A 21207-nucleotide genomic window follows, 5' to 3' on the forward strand; every position below is an offset into this window, starting at 1 on the left:
TGTTTCTCAACTACCTCCTTCCTGTTGAGGGATGAGCTCTTGATAAGACCACAATGGATGAAAATAATGAAAAGCAGTTTGTCTGACCTTCTTACAAGGACCTACTCTGTACATCCTAAGAGTAACATGTTACCTGCCATTGAAACAACAGCTCATAGGGCCGCTCTCCAAGACCCAAAGTATATAGTGGATTACTCCCCATACCCATGGGATGTCTATAGCTAAAACTGTCAGAAAGGAAAGTGTGTTTGTCTCTTTGAGAGATACTGGATTTTACACTGGATTTTAAAATATATGTAGTTGTTGAAAATATGTTACTATTTGTGCTGGCGACACCCCTCTTACACGCTTAGGAACACAGGTAGCCCATGTACTGATACTGTTACTGTCATTTGCATTTTTGTGTACATACATGGTCATTCGAGAAGCACTAAAAGTTTGCTTGTATTTCACACAAATAGTTTATTTGTTCTGCTTCAAATATGTAGACTGTGATGTCGTTCCAAGAGTGGTGAGTGCTGTCAAACTAACATTCGAATCAAACTACGGTTCAGTAGGCGCAAAGAAAACTGAATATTCAACTGCTAAAAAGGTTTCAGGTAAATTCACCAACCAAGGTTAAATAGTGCCTCTTTTTTACGGACATTAACCAAATATTATTGGGCGTATAGAAAAGGGACTATTCAAAAAAATAATTAAAAGCCCCAAACTGCCATTGTAATTTGGGAAAATATCCTAGCTGTCCACAACAAAAAAAGTTCACAATATGATATGTTGGTCTGTTGATGGACTCATCCATAAGAATATTGTACAGTCTATATACAACTGGCTTTGAAAAACACATTTCAATGACCTGATGGGGTTTGTGTTCCAAACCTGTGCAGTGTCACGTGTGTCTGTAATGTCTGCAAATGAGAACTCAAGACACTGGCTGCAAAGAAAATCCTGCCCATATTCTTTGGCAATACTGGTTCCCTCCAAGTAACTATATAAAGTGTTGTTTTGGTCTGTGGGCACAAGAGCTGAAAGCCTCTGACATGGCAATTTTAGGTTCCCCTAGCACTTTATGATACAGCCTGCAACTAAGAGTGATTTTCCCTAGAATTAACTAGAATTTCCATGTATTTTACCTGGTTATACCATGTAATAAAACAAACATGTACATACAAGTGATACACTAAACTACTGGAAAGAAGAAAAAATCTGCAGTGTAAGTAATTTTAAGTAGTGCATAAGTCATTTTTAGCAGCGTGTAACTAGGTATATTACAGGGGGAAAATAATAATTATAAGTTGTGTTTAAGTAGTAGCAGTTCAAAAATAATCTTTAGTAGTATGTAATTATTGTAAGTAGTGCATAACTGCCAGATAGTTTACAGAAAAGAGGCATGAATTATAATGTAATTAATTTGAATTAGTCTGCAATTTCCAGGTATTTTTGTGGAAATAACAGTTAAAATTTCCTCATTTTATAAAGTAAATATGCGTTAGCCTTAGTAGCATGGGCCACATTATGTAGCTAACCTTGTTTTTTTTACACATTTATTGTGCACTATACTGGTTCGCATCGCAGATGTTGTAAGTTTCAATTGTTCTTTTATGTTAGGCATAAAAATGTGATAAGGACTACTCTTTCTTTTCTACTTACAAGAGAAAAAACACAGCAGCAAACACTGCAGGGCAAAGGTCCACCAAAGGTCCACAATCATGGAGCCAAGTCAAACTTTTTTTTTCCTTACACAAACATTTAAAAGGACTATAAGTAAAGTACAAAAAATGATCAATGTGAATGACCAGAGTCCAATAGAATTATGTGGTTTTTATTATTTATATGCAAACCCAAAACTGAACACAACAGAAGTAACAATAAACTATTCATATTACCTGTGAATAATTTAATTTATATGTTTTTATTTGTAGTTCAGTTCTTTGCTTTCTTTTTGTTCTTCTTGTCTTTGGCTTTTCTTCTTTGTTCTTTCTTTTCTTTTTTCACTTTCTTCTGATGATTTTTCATTTGAGGAGGAGGTGGAAGCTTCTCTAGTCCTCATTGTATAATGATTCCTTCTTGTCTCTATAATTGTGAAAAATTACCCCCTTAAAACTATTCTATATGATTTAATTCTATAATACCACTGTGATTTAAGCTAAAAATTGAAATTCCACTTAATTCTAAAGGGATTACACTCATTGTCAAGGGCTACTCGAAACACGTATCTGTGCATGAAAACCCGTGTTAAAGTTAAAGGGTTACATACAACAAATATGCAGTGATTTTCCATAGTAAAGTCAGCTACATTTAAGTTACATTTGCAATGAACAATAAAAAATAAAAGGATGGTTATAAATGATAGCGAAATCTTGCAGTCCAAATAATTTTATTTCATCAGATAATTAATTCCTGGAGAAACTGAATCTTGTCATGAAATTGCTTTAAAGTTTTACATGTATTGTGAATCCAGGATGTCCAGATACTTGGCCTCAATCATTCTTGGAAGCAAGCTCGTCCTGAGAGAAAACACATTAAAAATGCGTGTATTATTTACAAGGAAACAACAAATCTTCAAGTACTTAGGGTAAGAACATCACTTCTTGTGTGTGTGTGTGTGTGTGTGTGTGTGTGGTGGGGGGTTCAGTGGGAAGAGTGTCTTTCTACACGTAGAATATGATAAAAATAACTGCAGACGCAGCAGTCCCCTTTTTCTTCCTTTTTTTTAATGTGAGAAAGTAAAGGTTTAATGCTACTTTTTCCATGTAAAACATTTAATTTTGTTTTGTTTTTAAGAAGGTCGTGTTGTACTGCATTTGTTCTAACACAAACTGGTACTAATTGCAAAAATGGGACCATAAAATTGTGTTTCCTGAGGTGCCAATGAGCTGCAGATAAGGATGCATGCAGATTTTCATGTTCCCACTCTGCCCCCTGTTGGCCTGGGTTATCTCACCTGACAGGGACCAGCAGGATCATCAGCAAGGGGAAAACCATCTTCATGTAGGGCAGAGGATACATCCCGAATGCACACAGAATGATCAGCTGGATTATCTGCAGCCCCGTGAAGTAGTGGACCTTCCTCTGAGGCACACGCCGAATGTAGTGAGTGGGAGGATAGGAGGTCTAGACAGAGACAGAATAAGATATGATTAACTATGTTTTAAGTGAGATTAACTATAATACCCCTCTCAAGCCAAGATTTGTATATAACAGCACACCTGTTGCTGCAGTATAAATTACCATTTGAGAAGAAAAGGTATGCTAAATACTCCTGTAAGCTCTGGAATTGTAATGCAACATTTGCATTTTTTTCAGAAGTGCGTTGCTTTATATTTTACTCATTGCTATGCAAAAATGTGCCATGTTATTGTACTATATTTTGTCTATTTAAACCAGACCATGATAAACTCTTATGACAAAAATAACTTTGTTTTCCATTAAAAACAAGTTGTTCTTGTTATGGTGTGCACCAACTTATCATATGAAAGTTCTGTGATATAACAAGAGTGGGACCAGTCATGTGATAACAAGAGATCTTTGTTTCCTTTTCTTTCCCCAGAAGAGTGATTTTTTTTTTCTGCTGGATTTTAGTTTCTTCACTCTTCTGCTTTTTATTTGTTAGTTAGTTATTTGTTTTGTTTTTTACACTGCTACTGGTTATCATTTGTAAAGTTCAATCAATACGAAGGAAACAAAGAGACAATAAACTAGAATGAGGAACAGGATCAGTAAACCACACTCTTCTTATCTGCTTCATATCCACCTGTTCCTTTAGCAGGAGGGTCATGCGGTCCACCATTTGATTTCCGTCAAGTGAAGTGGCTGCGATGTAAAGGAAGAGCCCATAGAGCACAGGCTTGGGAATCCACTGCAGAGGAATGGGCAGCATGAACACGGACAGGCCGATCAAGATGTTGGCCACCAGTGAGGTCAGACGTGTTTCCTTCACACTAACGATGCTATTAGGACAAAAAGAGAGGAATGAGTTGTTTGAGCAACCCAGAACAATCTTTATATCTTTTAATGCATAAGATCAGCTTTTGAATCCAACATGAAAGGATAGAAATTAAATGGATCACTGACGTATTAAACAATTTATGGGCAACTATGCACACTACGTCTGCTGCAGAGATAAGCCAGAGTTTCTTTAAACTACATACAGTAACCATTTTGTTATTCTGCTTAGTTTTGAACTGACACTCTGTCACAAAGGTTTCAAACTGAGTGTTAAAAGCATTCATAAAAGCTGGTGCTTTCTGTGCGGTCAGAGCACACCTCGTTTTAACTTTACTCACGTCGTGTAGAGGTGTCCGTTCTCTACTTGCTGTTCTACTTTGGCAAGCTGACGGGCATGCAGAGAGGAATGTGGGAAAGCAGCGTGCATCCATGGCAACCCCAGACAGGACATGAGGATGTTAATGAAGCCTGTCAGCATTAAGTCCCAGTGGAATGCTGTGCCTTTTAGCAACCTGGTATAGATGTTCACACACGTAAGCTTAAAGTGGTTTGTCAGTAAAGGCACAGCATCAATACCAAATACTGTAAAGGTAACATTTAAATCACAGGTTCTGCTGTGTGTCGTTCTTCTCATAGCTTAGAACTCAAACATAAAGTGGGATTCGTACTTGTGTTCCGGCACATGTGTCAGTGAAATGACGATGTTCTGGTCAATAAAGATGAGCAAAGCAAGTAGAAACCCCAGACCAACTGCACTCAGTGCATTCATTCCTGACAGCTTTTCAAATGGAGGGAACTTGAAGATCGGACCATCGTGTACACTGAACACGGGAACTAATAGAAGCAAAACATTTACAGAAAGCTTGTTACAAACATACAATGAAAACAAAAAATAAATAATTGCTTGAACTAACCTTTCTGCTAGTAGCCTCTGTTTTAAAAGCAAAGCTTAAAATCTGTGTCTATCTCTCACACACACAAAATCCCCAGACTGGGTTTAAAGTTCACTTGAAGCAAATGTTTTCCCCTTTCAACAGAGGATTTATGAACAGTGAAAAACGTTATGTGCCAGGGTTGTGACTTTAAGCCTCAAGAGTACTCTTCTATCATTTCTTTCATTTGAAAGATCCATACTCACGCTGTATGTCAATGAAAAGGTAGGAGCCAGTGAAGGAGAGTATCAGCACAGACACAGGCAAAGCACAGTCAGACACCACCTCTCTGATTTTGTCATTCAGGTACGGGCTGTTGGGAAAATAGCAAGAAATATTTCAGCGTTTTGCAACTCGACTTCTACAAGTAGTTTTACAGCACATTTACTGCAGTTACTCTTTGTGTTTGGGAAATAATTCATGTCAAGTGCTGAAAGCTGCCACTGAGGGAAAAAGAACAATGAAGTCCCAGGAGTCAGATATAGAAATGCATGATAACAGAGTCACATATATCTAACTCACGTATTCCAGTAATATTACTGCAGGGTGAAATTCATTGCACATGATTTGTAACCTTGCAATCCAGTCTTGGGATGCACGTTTTGTCCTTGTTTTGTACGTTATGTGAACCTATTTGCAGCAAGCATGAGGGGAAGTGGAAGTAACTATCACAAATCTTCTCATTTGCTTCAGCTTATTTGGGTGAAGGTCATGGGGGCAGCAGTCTAAGCAGAGATGCCCAAACCACTCCCCAGCAACCTCCTCAAGCTCTTCTAGGGACATCCTGGCTGGATGTCTCATAAATTACATGGCTTCTTTTGAATTGGATAAAGGTAACTAGCTAAGTATCTACTACATTATACAACTGCAGTTCCCTTTGTTAATTTAAACCCAGGCTTAAAATCACTACTAGGTAAAAGCAGCAAACAGTCTAGTTACACATAGTGGAGTAAAGCTCCTGATAACTTTAATATTTCCTCTCAGTATTGCACACATAAGTGCTGCACATGAGTAAATGCATTTTCTGTCATTGCTTACAACAGAGTTTAAATTTGTCCTGCAGACTTTTAAAATTCTGAATATAAAATGGACGACAGTTAAAACACAGCTTTCATGTTATTAGTTAAAGAGTAACATTGTTATACTGCAGTACATCCTACTGCTTTAAATACTAAGTGTTAAACATGTGGCAGTCCATTTTATATCTCATACAGCGTCTCTGGTTGTATCACATCATATATCTTTCACATTTGATTGTTCCATCTTTCTATTATTGCAGTTCAGCTGACTAAAATATTCACGACATGACATTTTTATGGCTTCGCTACTCCAGATGGAAAAGAGTCTGCTTTGGGCAGCATTTGAAACAGAGTATTTCCCCTGATGTATTTGGTATGTTTTGAAATATTGTTTTCTCTTGCGTGTAAAGTGTACTGAAGCACAGTTTGCTTTTAATAGGCTCAAATTTCACTTGTACTTTTAATGTGGTATTTCCACCTGGTGACACTTTATTGTTCTTTTATAAAGATGCGTTCCCAGGAGAAAAAAAACTAGAGTTGCACCTCTGCTTACTACATATATTTTGATACGATAAAATAAGCTATAAAATGGTTCAGATATCCATAATGTGAAACAACAAGTGAACAAACATTACCTCCTCTTGATGAGGTAGAGTGTATAACCCAGCCACAAAGTCCCCAGCATGAGCAGGAGACAGAGGATGGGTCTTTCTCTTGTGCATAACACCAAAGACTCAGGCAGGAAGATTGACTCTGCATGTCCTGACATCACCCTGGTCTCATTTTGATGCTCCAGTGGGGTGTCTGTCTTGTTTTTTGCACTGTCTAGAATCTCATTAATCTGCTGAAGCACCAGTGTTTTGTTTGTGGTCGTGAGAATGGGCCCGTGGTAATAATGGTGAAAAACTAGAAAGTGGAGTAGAAAGATGGAAGAAGAAGAAGAAGAAAAAAGATATGTCACTAAAGACAAACTAGAAGACAAGATATAGCTGTATGTGATCTTAGTGGAACACATCCCACAGTTGCAGGAACTTATTAAAGTCTGTAGCAGGAAATGTAATATAGACCAGCGGTCTCCAACCTTTTTTGCGCCACGGACCGGTTTATGCCCGACAATATTTTCACGGACCGGCCTTTAAGGTGTCGCGGATAAATACAACAAAATAAAACCAGTGCCGGTACCGAAAAAAAGAAGATTTATTCGTAACACAGTGAAAAGACCCAGGAAAACCGAGTTAACGATAAAAACGATAACAAAATAACGCTGGAAACCGATAAAAACCCTGAAAACCAGACATTTCACACCTGAGCCTCAACTCTCGCGGCCCGGTACCAAACGACTCACGGACCGGTCCGAGGCCCGGGGGTTGGGGACCGCTGATATAGAGCATCCACACAGTTAGTATTTAACAAATGTAACAGATGATTAACGTAATCACCTTTAAGTCATTCTCTACATATTTACAGTTATTCAAGCATTGCTCAATTTGGAGTCGATTGGCAGAAAATTACAAGAGCCTGAGGCTCAGAAGAACAATTCTTAAGAATCCTAGATATGTTTAGCCATTTTTTCCTGACTTGTTACAGAAACTTAACACAAAAATAATAGTTCACAAAAAATGTTTTCCTTAATATTATATACTGTATGTCCTCATAGAATACTGCTCTGTTTCTACTATTTGCTTGTTTTTCCTAAAAAGATTTTATTGTGGCAGTCTGACATTAGTTGGACTCACTTTTGATTGTGCCTTTCACCGCATCTCCAACAAATGCAATTGAGATGAACAATGCAATCACTTCTTCTGTTGAGCTGGAAGAAAAGAGAAGCAAGCAGCATGGTGCGATCATTCATGTTGTATCAAAAGTGTGGGTTTTTTCCAAAGCACAGACAAAACATTAACTTCAGTGGAAAATTATGGCTACAATGGCACGAGAGAATGAAAGAAAATTACTGATTAAAGCTGAAAACAACAAGTAATAACAGATTAGCCTTTATCAGTTCACTTCAGTGTTTAGACAAAAGTAGTGGCCTTCTGTCTGTGATATTTAATAGTAACAAATATTGTTTGCGAGCGTGTATTTACCGTTTGAAGAGTTTCATCAGCAGGCTGACATTGAATAAGCCTCCGAGGATGAGGAACAAGCTGTTCCATAAACCGATGCAGGCGTAGAAAGCATCAAAGTCGAGGTCGTAGTCATCACAAATACCCCTGATGACTGCAAATTATACAATAACACACACAAACTCATAAAAGCTTATTAATTTCAAGAGCATTCCACTATTTAAGTGACAACATATTGCTTAGCGAGTTGTTGAAATTAATACCTTCATTTTTAATGGTCAATTCTCAGATCTGACTACTGTTTGTATAAATTATATGCAAGGCAGGTGTTGTATGAAGTAGATTATCAGGAGTCTTTTTTTATATAACAACAGCTGTCTGTGGTGACTGGAGATGGTGTTTAAAAAAAACAAATCCTGAAATAAATTTTAGTCAAACGAGATTGCAAAGGTCTGTAGAGGTTAGTCATAAGTCTCTCTGAGTGGATCCTTGCAAACCAACATTTAAGCCAAAGGATGTGATAATGAGTTACATCGAGTCATTTCAGACTGCATTCATTTCTTTATTGCTGTGGCCCAGTAATGACTTCATTTGATTGCTTATGCTGCCTAATGTTAGCCATCAGGCTTGACTCTGACCTCATTTGCTGCACCTAATCCCACCATGTACACTTCAAAGCAAACTAATTGTATGACTTATTTGTCATTAAATAAGTGTTACTTATTCAAAAATCTAACTTCTATAGTCTGACATCCAAATCGTAGCAAGCAATGTGAATGTACCGCTTATGAAGATGGCCAGTGGTGCAGTAGTCAGCGGAATGACAAGCGGCGAGCCAGCAAACAAAGCATAGATCACTCCTCCAATGCTCTGGCCAACAATGGTCTTCTGAACATCTTTCAATGAATGAAACAGATACGTATTTTTCATTAAAGCTGTTGAACATACTGTGTGCCAAATTAAGAGTAAAGAAAAATCCCATACCTATTTCTCCTCTTGTGCTTTCATCATTCAGTGAGCCAAAGGCAATGGCAGGCAGTAGAATTGCAATGTAGAGGAAAATCGCAGTGGTGGTGTACTTCAAGAGAGAGCGGTCACTTCCAATTATACCTGTTTGAATTATACAAAATGTTACTAAAGCTACACAGTAACAAATCCACAAAACAAATGTGAAGGAAATTGTTATTACCATCTGTGAAGTCTGAGGGGTACAAAGGCAGCCTGCGGCGGAAGTCCTCATAAACACCCTTACCAAATCTGAAGAAATCTGTGCACTGCGAAGAAGGTAGGACATAGTCAGGCCCACTGAAGCTGTGACAATATAATGTGACATAATATAATGCTATTACAACTGAATGCATAATGTATCAGAAATGTGAATGTGATATGCTTTTGAACTAAACCAGAAACATGCAGTCATTTACTGTACAGAAGTCTGAACTATGCTGGTACACTGTGGCCATGATTTATACATCATTAAAAGTACAGGCAGCATAAATGCCATAGACTTTGTTCACGCATGTTGCTTTAGGTATCAGTGAGAAGATGAACACTGGAAAGCTATTCTGAGTAATGTATCTGTCAGTTTGAAGACTTATTAGAAGGGAAAAAACTACCCAGTGGACATAATAATGTGACTTTATCATTACAATAAATATTATAAATACACCAAAAACTACCAGGAGTTTGCACTTATGTGTGAAATGTTTATTTGGCTAGAAGAGGGTTTGGCCTTCATGTAAAATGACCCTGGATCCTTTACCGTGTGGTGCAGTTGTTTCAACATTCACGGATTATTAAAAATAATCTGAGGATACAAGTGTGGTGTCTCAAATCCAAAACACACACTTAAAAAACAAACAACAACAAGAGAAAAAGTGTATTAAACTAGCTGTTGATAGCATTTGCTTCCATGAAACCAGATTCTTAAATAGACACAGACATTTTGGAAGTAAAACTGGATTTCTTCTCTTCTTATATTCTTGGTGTTTTAGAAAAGACCCTTTTTCTCCTTTAAAAAAAACAATGACGTGAAAGCGATCACAAACATAGACTTCCATTACCACAAAAATGTATTTAAAAAAAATTACATTCACATTTGTGCTTTGAATTTAAAAATGATCCAAGTGGAGACATTTCAGAAGGAATTTAGCTGATATACGATATAAAACTGAGGTGCTGGCATCCATAATGTTTATTTTCACATTTTACTATTCTGGGATTGTAGGATAGGCTTGGCAGCAGCAAGCCTATACTTAAATGCTGTTTTGAAAGCAGTCAGAACATCAGGTGTAACCACAACCTGATGTAAACTTAAGTCTTTTACAACCTATTACATGTTTTTTCGCTTAACTGTACTTCGGTGTTTCCTTTCTCCCACCTCGTGCTGAACAAACACATTTCATCTTAATTTAGAAACTGGACTTAATGACATACATGGACGTGCACACGTTCAGCTGACATTTCCATCAAAGACTTGGCTGCTTTTTCAGCCTTTATTGTGCATTCTGGCTCAACTACTTTATATTACTGCAGCACATATGCCTGAATAACAGGGAAACGCGGGGGTGGTCTCCACATCTGAAAACAACCTAACACTCAGTAGAGAAATTTGTTTATGTGACTAGTTAGCTAGATTTACACATATGTTTCTCTTGGTTACTTATTTTTACCTGGAGTGGTTTGCCCCTGCGTGGGTCTGAGTCCTCCACTTCCTCTGTGACCGGTTTATCACTGATTACAGAGAGCTGTTGTCGGTGGTTGACAAGCTCCTGTTTGAACTCCTCTTCGGTCTTTGTCTCCAGAAGCTTCTGTCTGAAGGAAATGCCAGAGAACATTGTTGCAAATGTTCTACCCACCTCAATGGCTGTCTTGGTGCTTTTCTAAAAAACAGAACAACAAAGTTGATGTTATGTCATTCTCTGCATTCTCTGATTCACAGCAAAAAGCCTTCGACAGGATCCAATGGCCATTCTTATTTGAAGTTTTGAAAAGGTTTGGCATTGGAAACAGATTTTTTAAATGGATTCAGTTGATATACTCCAACCCTCAAGCAGAGATTTTAACTAATGGTCTTTTTATCCGCACCATTCAGATTATATCGTGGAACTAGACAAGGGTGCCCCTTGTCACCTCTCTTGTTCACCTTGGCAATTGAGCCTCTTGCGATGGCAATTCAGAATCATAAAAACATATCAGGAATTAAAGTAATGCTGACCACCGTATCGCCCCATATGCAGATGATGTGATCCTGTTCTGCACTAATTTAAACAAATCAATACCATCCATATTAAGTCTCATTAATACATTTAGTACATTTTCGGGTTATAAAATAAACTTTGCTAAATCCGAAATATTATTTTTGAATTAAAATGAACGACAAAATCCTCCAATCAACACTCCCTTTCTGCTATCTGAACATGGGTTTACTATCTGTGTGTGAAATTAACTCCCTCAATTGAAAATATTCTGGTATCCAATTATAATTCCTTAACAACGTCAGTTACTACACTTCTAAATAGATGGATGAAAGTACCTATATCTTTAATTGGTCGTATTAATATACTAAAAATGTCAATTTTGCCAAAATATCTTTACCTTTTTTCAATCAGTACCTCTCTCTCCACCAAACTCTTTTTAGATTTGCAAAAACTATTCCGAAACTTTATTTGGAACAACAGAAGACCAAGACTCAGAATCTCATTACTAAACCTCCCTTATGAAAGAGGGGTTTACAACTTCCAAATTTAAAGTGGTACTTCTGCTCAAATCAGAGCGGCAATGTTTTATTTTGTTAATGAGCAAATTCCAGTGTGGGTTTCTATGGAGTCTACAGAAATCCAAAGTCCCCCGAACTTATATCTTTACTCAGCCGACAGGAAGACACTAAATAAGCAAACTAAGAACCCCTTTTTAAAAAACACTATAACGATCTGGTTTGAAACACATAACTACTTGGGAGAAATGTTACAACTGTCTAGGTTTACTCCCATATTTGGAAATAACTATCATGGCTGTGTGTAGGCAGGCAGGAAGAGAGGACCCAAAATGCAGGACTCAAGGAGGAAGAAGAAACTCAAAATACACAGCTTTATTGCTGGGATGAAGCAGAACAGAAAAACACTAACTAAACTAGGAGTACCGAATAACTAGACAGGTTGGCAGGCTGGCAAAAAGAACACACAGAGGGAGTGAGGGCAGAAGACGTTAACGACGCGACACCGAGTAGGGGAAGACACAGACACTAAATACAAGAGGTGAACAGAGCGAAGAGGAAACAGCTGGGAGACACGGCTGACGCTGATTACACTGACGAGACAGGGAGAGCACAAAGCTGAACGCACTGACATAAGGCACAGACCTACAAAATAAAACAGGAAGCACACGACAGACAGAGACACAGACGCAGACTCGTAAGCAGGCCTACCGAATATAACACATAGAACTCAAACATCATCATCATCAACAATACACAAGAGAAACAAAAGGTTCATTCAAAAATAGACCAGAACTCAGAATGCTGGGTCAATACTGACCCAGAGCCGTGACAATAACAGCTTTCCTCCTGGTAGCGCGGATGCAGGCTTTAAATTTTGGTTCGATCAACGTATAAGAAAAGTGTCTGATATATTTAGGAATAATACTCTTATGTCTTTTGAACAACTTAGAAGTACTTTTTCTATTCCTGTCAAACATTTTTTTACATTTCTTCAATTAAGAAATTTTATCTTAACCACACAAGGTAACAGCTTAGAAATCCCCACCTCCTCCTCTCTAGAGAGCACAGTTATAAAGCATCTAAATGGGAGAGGCCGAGTTTCTGCATTGTACAAATTATTTATGGAAAATTCCATCAACACAGTCTATTTTAGAGGCAAATGGATATATCTGATGATGAGTGGTATAAATCATGCTCCTTGGCCCAGAGTCAAACAATTAATGTGCAATCTAAACTACTTCAATATAAATGGTTAACAAGACAATATCTTACTCCGTCAAAAATGCATCATTTTAACTGAAACATCCCAGACTCCTGTATTAAGTGTGGAGTGGACAGGCACTTTATTTCACTGTATATGGGAGCATCCACATGTGAAAATCTTTTGGGAAAAGGTAATAAATCTGTTGAGTCAAATCACTGGTGACGTGATTCCACTTCATCCTAAAATATGTATTTTAAATATATACCCAAACAACAGAGCTCTGTTAACGACTGGACTTTTGGAATCCAAGCGCTGTTGCTATGTGTTGGAAAAATCAAAAAATATGTGGACTATCTCAGTGGCTTAATGGACTGACATCTATACTATCTATGGAGAAAATAACTTATGCATTAAGAAATAAACTGGACAGGTTTTGGGCGATATGGTCTAAATTCTACAACTTTTTTGGAGAACTGCAGCGTGCACACTGTGGACTTAACGGCCTGAAGCACTAACTTGATTTGTATATCTGCTCTTCCCTTCTGTTTATTACTATTAATACTATTACTATGTTGTTTTTGTTGTTGTTGTGGGTTTTTTTTTTTTATTTACTTATTTTGTTTTTATTTTTTATGTCCACGGTGTATCATGTAAAACCAGTTAAAACCAATAAATAAATGTTAAAACAAAACAAAACAAAAACAACAAAGTTTGGCTTTGTTAGTTTCTGTCAATTTAAATGATAATTTAGGTGATGTTATTATGTTGTGTTATTATGTTAATTATCACATGTGATTTTTGCATTTAATAATATAGCAAAAACACTGAAATACTTAGTAGGGCTTCTTTTAAATTTGACTTGTGAGGATAATGTATTACACATGTTTTAAATATTCAGTGTCATTTTTGTTTAGTGTTTCAGAAACAGTGGGATTAGGGGACAAATGAGTGTGGTTATTAGGGCCCTCCCTGAGCTTGGTTCTGCTGGAGGTTTCTTACAGTTAATAACTCTTTGGATAAATTATGACAACCTCAATCAGGATTTTTATTCATCTTTAGCATGAAAAAAGTTCATTTTTTAAAAACATGTACACAGTTTGTTACATGTCCACTTCGGTGGACAACATACAGTTTGACTTATGACTTTGGTATGAAGTGCCAATATACACTGACACAAGTACAAGAAATACAAATGCTTTGAATGGCTGTCCACTGTAGTGACCACTATGTGTTAAAAGGGAGCTTTTCCTTCCAACTGTTGCCAAATCGCTTGCTCATACAGGGTCATGTGATTGTTGGGGTTTTCTCTATTGTAGGGTCTACCTTATAGTATAAAGCACCTTGGGTGACGATTGTTGTGATTTGGCGCTATATAAATAAAATAGATTTTTATTGTCACTGTTACAAGAACAATGAAACACAGTTTGACATCTCTCCATTAGAAGCATGTCGTTTTTATTTTTACATTAAAAGTCCTTTAAAATTGAATTGAATTGTGTTGTTTATTCACTTGACTCTTTTTTGGTCTGTAATAAGTCAGGAAAAGTGAAGAGTTAAGTTAAACGTCATGGAAAGCCAGTGAATACTGACCAAAAAAGTAATCAATAAACAGACTGTCAAAATAAATAATCGATTATTATTATAAATGTGGACTTAGCTGATTTATGTCAAAGCCTGAATATTTAGTTAATACCAAACACAAAGTTCCTCAAATGGCCTTTTGAGGTTGGCAAAAAAAATTAAAGTTAATTCTTAAGTTAAGAATGAAAATGATACAAGAGTAAATTTTATATTTGTTTTATTAGGGGTGTGGCCTCTTTGAGTGACAGGCAAATGTCCACAACTGTAGCTGTCACTTCCCAGATGTTCTAGGCATAACATCAACTGATTCATGTTGATGAACTGGACCTCTCAAATTGGGCCTCCTGAGCTGTTTATTGGGCATAACTAGCACGTGTCTGTGTCTGTGTGCTGCACTGATGGAGTGAAAGTATGGATGAACTTTAGCAATCAAGCTTGCCGGGCAAAATCTCTAGCCACGTGTTTAGGAAGTTTTTGAATTTTGAAGCATTATCTACTATATTACCTAAAAACTTCATGTATAGGATCACAAGTCAAATCTAATAAATACCATTTACCAAAATCCCTCCTGAAATTATACTATGTTACAAATTCTCTTTTCAGTTTCATCTTAGAATTGAGACATAACTCATCCAAATATGGTATATTGTCTCTCTGTCTCTGTGTTAACCCTGCGTCACACTGCCAACCTATCCAGGGTGTACCCTGCCTCTCGCCTTATGGTAGCTGGGATAGGCTCCAGCTCCACTGCAACCCTGATAGGATAAGATAAGAGGATGGACAGAGGCCAAAACGACAAACTCAAGGCTTCCAAACAGCAGCCCGTAAGCCAATATGTGACGTAACAGTGGCTACATCAGGCTTTTACATGCAGTCTATGCAACTGAATATTATGGCCAGTCATCAGCAAACAGTAATTGCTTGCAACAAGTAAGCTATCGACAAATTAAGAAAAAATTAAGATGATATTCAGAAGATGAGTGGAGAATTTGACCTTACTGTTCTAGGTGGAGCGAGGATAAGGACGACGTAGCGAGCTTCACAACAGTTGACACCCCAGTTTTGTGGACTCTCCAGGCGGGTGATGCAGACATGACGTCTCTGCAGATTCCTCACATTCGAGCTGAATTCAAAGAAATTTATTCTTTGAAATCAGTTAACCAAGAAGAGACATGAACTAAACCTCAGACAGCTTTAACAGGAGATGAACTCACAGAATACAAAGCCAGGACTGCTGGTAATGAATGCCAGTAGAAGTTGCCGTCACACCCTGAATGGTTTCTGACAGAAGATGAACTGTGGAAGCATAATCCAATAAACAGCAAAATCAGACTAAATGCTCATTTTCTAGTTGCCTTTAATGTAATCAAGTGATTTAGACTTCTTTGGTAACATGCTCGTTCACCATTGATCTCTTTCCTTCCTGCGTCTGTGAACAGTGAGTTCATGATCTCATCCACATCCCAACTCTCACGGCCTTCGACCACAACATGAGTTAACATTCGCCTTAGCACCTCATCCAGAGTGGCAGCTTTTTCATCCAGAAGGATGCTTGCCTGGGCCAGAAAGCCGTCCAGGTCTCTGTGGGCGCGGACTTCCTCCTCAAAGTTCATGGGCTTAACATACTGGTGGGAAGCAAGAACATTTAAATCATGGATGCAAATGAATGAAATGAGGGTATCGTTTTCTGCCTGCTGTAAGTTGCTGATGCTGTCTCAGTTACATTAAAGAAAATATTTTAATTTGCTTTTGCTGCTGCAGTGTGGTTTAGATAAGAAAAAAGTAAGTAATGGTATAAAAAAATTCATACAAAAAAGTAAATCTTACTTTTCTTGTTGTGTTTAAAAGCCCAAGTCCAGGTCCTTCAGGATCTTCAGCAAAAGAAACACAAAACATTACGTTTATATGCAAAGACTGTCTTAGTATCACCAAACTGTTGCTCTAATACAGTCTTTTCTTTCATATTTCTAAAGGTTTCCTTCCTTCACTCCGGATTTTTCAACAATGTTTTTTTATTTGAATCAAAGCTGCCACACATGATTTGATAATGGTAGAGGCTGGAGTCAAATGTGATTTCAAATCCTAGACAAGTAAACAAGACAAGACTAAATAATTCCATCTGCTGTGTTACTGTAGTATCTTTACATTACAATGCAAAGTGCTGTGATTTGGCGCTATGTAAATAAAATCGAATTGAACAGAATGAAGGCAAATTTCAAAAAGGCAGACCTGAAGGACTAATCTGGATCTCATTGTCATAAATGTGGTCCTTGTTGGTAGTAGGTGAATCCTCTCCATCCCTCAGTTCTGTGAACAAAACATAAATGAGTGCAACAAAGTCCCAGAGTACATACATTACATATAACTGAGGAGTTATATCTCATAAACAGCATAATCCAATAATATCCAGTAAATACATTTTCACTGTAAAATTGTTTGACTTGTAAAGGTCATCATACAACCGTGTTTATTAAGATAAATCACACTATGATAAAACCTCTTCTTTGCATCAAGGTTAAGATGCTATGCTAGCCACATTAACAATGCCTCCAGTAAGGGAGAATTTATCTTGCCCTCCCACCAGTCTACCATCTGTTGACGAGAGGGAGAGAGAGACTGCCAATAATAAAAAAAACCCTTAAACCAGACATGCAGCAATATAACAACAGCAGCCTCTCGTAAAGTCCTTCATTGTATAGAAGATAAATATGGCTTCTCAGTTGCTAGTTTTATGGGGGAAGAAAAAATGGCCTCAGAATTAGACAATTAACCCTTCACGGGCAAAGCTTTGAGCTATGATTATTCACTCTTCCCATCATTGACTCAGAGATCATCTGTCTTGTTATTCATTAATTAACACACAGCGAACAGACTGGCTGTGCCCACCAGCATGTGAAATGGGTCATCAGTGAGCAGAGAGAAGAACAGACATCTGCATAAATAATAGTGATACAATAAATTTAGACGCGTACGATCCCCACCGTCCTGAGGGAAAAATCATCTTTGTTACTGTGCAGATCACTTGAACTTCATAAAAGAGCAAAAGTCTGCTGTAAAAAGCAATACGCACCCATCTCTTGGAAAAAGTAGCCATTGTTAGGCCTCTCTGTGGGTGGAGCCGCTGTGGATGGAAGGAACAAATATGATGTTTACAAAATGTCCTGCTCAGCTTCAAGCGCAGTCTTTTATATTAAAGATTTTCATCACTGTTTGTACTGTCTGCCATTCAGTTCTTTAGGTGCAGTATGGAAAAGTTAGAATCACATCGCTATAAGCACAGAATAAACTATTTTGAATCACTAATATTTTTTCAGATAATGAAGTTTATGTAAGTGCACAATAACTGCAGTGTTAATATATCGTGTTAGTGTTAATATGTTTCTTTTTTACACATCAAGCACATTTTTCAGAAGCTGCTACTGGCTAACATGAATTGTTGTTAATAGAACCTCTAAGGATATCAACTTTCTTCAGTCAAAACTACAACCATGTCTGAAACCACAACATCTTCAATGATAATAAAGGAAAGTCTTTATAATTGTTTTGAGTGACATGTTTGACACAGCTAACATGGTAACTGTGCGAAACTGGACTCAAACATGCAAAAACAGTGGCTTTTCACCAGAGCAACAATCAGTTTCACTTTCATTTCAGGATGCATCTCAAGATTTCATCTTTTCTTTTCTGTGCACATGCTTGTGCATTCTGTATACACATTTTACAAATTCCTATAACACACACGTCTAAGCACAATTACTTCCAGATTTACCAAAATAATGTGATGCTGTTATGAAAATTAAGAAGCTTATGTCAAGTTATGGTAATGCTGTGGAGAGAGAGGGAAAAAAAGACAAGAACCTGGGAATCTTAAAAGAGATCTGTGAAGTCTCGGTTACAGAACAAATCTAGTGCCAGCTGTGTCTGATGTTTGTATTGGCGGTCATGTATCTGTGAGACACGGCTGCAGCTGTACAGATGAGTTTTCATTGCCTGAAGCACTGTTTGGCTCTAGGGGCTTGCGAGCAAGGCTATATCTCAAAGCAGATTAGATAGAACATTCCCAGGCCGCCTCCTCTTCACAGGAGTCCACACAGACTACACAGCCGTCTGTGCCAGGACAGTGTGTGGATGTGACCTCTGAAACTGCCTCATGAAAACATGAATGTCAGGTTTATTGTAAATATGCTAAACTATTCCTTATCAATATTGTGAACAAAAGGAGTAATGGCATCACTTTCCGATTAGTCCCTACTGAAAGCTGAGGTGAGGACATAAATGACATTTGGGGAAGAAAAAATTAAGGAAAAAATGGCTGAATTGTCAGTGACAGAAATGCTTGTCTATTATTGCTTCTTGCTTATCATCTATTATGGCTAGCGGCCCCCACAAAAAATGACCATTATGCCTTATAAGCAGGATATCACTGCCATCAGGATAGTAGTATGCTGGTGTTGGCATTTGGCTCAAAATAAAATTGTGTTTAAGTACAATTAAGAGTGCTAATGCAGCTTGTTTGGTATCCTTGTATCAATCGCTGGTTTATCTGAATTTTTTCAGTATTTTTTTCTCGCTATGTTTGAATCTAAAATTGTATTTTACAGTTTTTGAAGTCTGACGTGCCAAATCACCCCTCTGTTGTTGCACATCGTTTGCTATCTGTTATTGGTCTATCTCATGAACCAAATCTGTAAGTCTTAAAGCATAACATATGATTTATTCTTACAGACAGCCACACTGCCATCTGTAGACTTCAAGCAGGCTACGTCCTTGTGAAAAAGGAAACAGGAGAATCCTTGTTGGGTCTCTGGAAACAAGTATGCTGAGCTGCAAATCTGAGAACTCTGTGCTGAACTGCACAAGGTCAAACTATGAAAGCAGAAGGACCATGGTGTTCACATGTAAGGACTTATAATAGCTTGTCTATCAAATAAGAAGGTCAGCTAATGATATCCTCCTATGCACCACTCAATAAAATACACTGAATTACTACACCTGCTGCTAAAGCAAAATCTTATCGAGACTTAATTTGACCATGGTGGGTGCACGCTCCTGTACCATGAACAGTGTGTACACTGTGGTTCACAATGCAGACATATGCTTTGTTATAATATAAATAACAGGAAGGAGGAACTAGCGCTCATTCCACATCAACACCTCAAAGGGTACCGATAAAGATATTAGGTTATCTTTATCGGTTTGCATATCCAGCACAGTGAATGTGCTGGATATGCAAACATTAGAAACCAACAGTACAGTTACAGTTACATAATTTATACCAACCTGAGTATCTGACTGAAAGGAGGTTTTGCTCACTTCAAAAGAATTTATTTGCCATGTGGTACTAATCTTAAAAGAGCAAATTGATTCATTACAAGAAGGTTCTGCTGAATTATAGAAAACCTGGAAGCCTTTAGGTAATAATCTAAAGTCGAGCATCAGGGGTGTTATTGAGGTTGGTAGATTTTCTGACATTGAAATTATCACCAACGACAACCACAGAACGAAGAGCTGAGAATGGAAAACCTTGAGATTTGCCAGATTAGAACATTAGACATTTTTCTACCAGATAATCTTCTTAATCCTTGACCTGAGAAAATTCAAGTAGGAATTAACATATTAATGGCAATGATGAAAGTAAGTTCCAGGTCACAAAGAGAATTGTCCCATTTTAGATATTGGTACCTTTAATGTTAGACATATTTTGGCTTGTAATAAACACTTACTAATTAATAATAATCACTAATAATCAGATCAGCCAGTGGAACTGTGTTACCATTAACATGAGCCCATACACTTCAGTAGATTTCTTTTCAAATGTTTTATATAGCACCTGTTTTCAATAATAGTCATCTTAGGGCACTGGATGATGTACAGACTCTGCAAGATTAGAGAGGAAAACTATTTTGTAAAGAAAAGCCAAATTTCACTAAGAAAAAATATAGAACTTGGATAATTTTCTTGAACTGTTCCTGGTGCCACAACAGAGTTAAAACTGGTGCTGGAAATATTTTTGCAGGTCTGTTATTAAAGCACTGCATGGCAGATGAGTGTATCATTTATTGCCATACTGTAAATATTGACCCATGTGCTTTGCTTTTCACTTTCTGGGCAATGAAAGCATCTTTCTCCTATTCTGTAGTTTTACTGTTAACAACAAGAAGACATTAAAAATGTAACCACAAGTGAAAAGAATCAGGAAAGAAACATTCACACATACACTCTAAAACGGCTTCCTCCACATGTTTGACACATTTCACTTCCTCACCTCACTCCACTCCTGTAAAACTTACCAGAGGGCACAAAAGTAAGGACCTTTTTGTCTTCCATGTTTCTCCAGGGGTTTTTTAAATTTTAGGTCATTTGTTTTCCAAAGCTCAACCCATAATCTTTTATCTTTGCTCTGCTCGTCAGCATTTACTAATCATCCTCCACGTCTTTTATACACACGCCCATACATACATACTGATGTAACGTTACCTCCCTGCACCTCCTCTGGGAGCACACGAGTTTGGAAGAGGGAGAGAGAGGGCAGAAAGGGAAAGCATGAGGGGGAGAGAGGTGCTTGTTTCTGCTGGGTCCTTGTGCCTATGAAATGGACTATATTCCAAGTAACTTTTAAAAAGGCAATTTTAGGGTTTTGGTATGTTATTTTCATAGGTAACTCTTTCAGCATCGTGATGTAAGCTTTAAAAGGTTAAATCATTCAAACCAATAAACAATTCAAAAGTCATCAAATAGCATGTCT

General features: G+C 37.6%; 1 protein-coding gene across 1 annotated transcript; it reads right to left on the reverse strand.

Annotated features, from left to right (window-relative positions):
• Positions 1-1767: 1767 nt before the first annotated feature.
• Positions 1768-20955, reverse strand: LOC309716628 (solute carrier family 4 member 11-like). The gene is made up of 20 exons (XM_082550549.1): positions 20753-20955; positions 17533-17583; positions 16692-16769; positions 16290-16333; positions 15868-16087; positions 15677-15758; positions 15462-15585; positions 10632-10841; positions 9149-9233; positions 8944-9069; positions 8742-8855; positions 7981-8113; positions 7633-7706; positions 6532-6802; positions 5084-5190; positions 4614-4779; positions 4284-4457; positions 3752-3947; positions 2942-3111; positions 1768-2504 (listed from the first exon to the last, which is right to left on the reverse strand). The coding sequence occupies exons 1-20, from the start codon at positions 20787-20789 to the stop codon at positions 2438-2440; spliced, it is 2529 nt and encodes an 842-aa protein (XP_082406675.1). The 5' UTR covers positions 20790-20955; the 3' UTR covers positions 1768-2437.
• Between the last annotated feature and the right edge of the window lie 252 nt (positions 20956-21207).

Source organism: Aulonocara stuartgranti, assembly GCF_965226115.1.
Source record: "Aulonocara stuartgranti genome assembly, chromosome: 2".
NCBI classification, from domain to species: Eukaryota; Metazoa; Chordata; class Actinopteri; order Cichliformes; family Cichlidae; genus Aulonocara; species Aulonocara stuartgranti.

What these genes read in the sequence shown, in the direction of transcription:
- LOC309716628 (XM_082550549.1), bottom strand. Translation starts at nt 20,789, where the DNA reads ATGGAAGACAAAAAGGTCCTTACTTTTGTGCCCTCTG. An exon ending in TCCTCGCTCCACCTAGAACA is followed by an intron (nt 10,842 to 15,461) that starts GTAAGGTCAAAT and finishes TCTGTTTTTTAG; the next exon opens with AAAAGCACCAAGACAGCCAT. An exon ending in GGTGAAAGGCACAATCAAAA is followed by an intron (nt 6,803 to 7,632) that starts GTGAGTCCAACT and finishes TCCACTTTCTAG; the next exon opens with TTTTTCACCATTATTACCAC.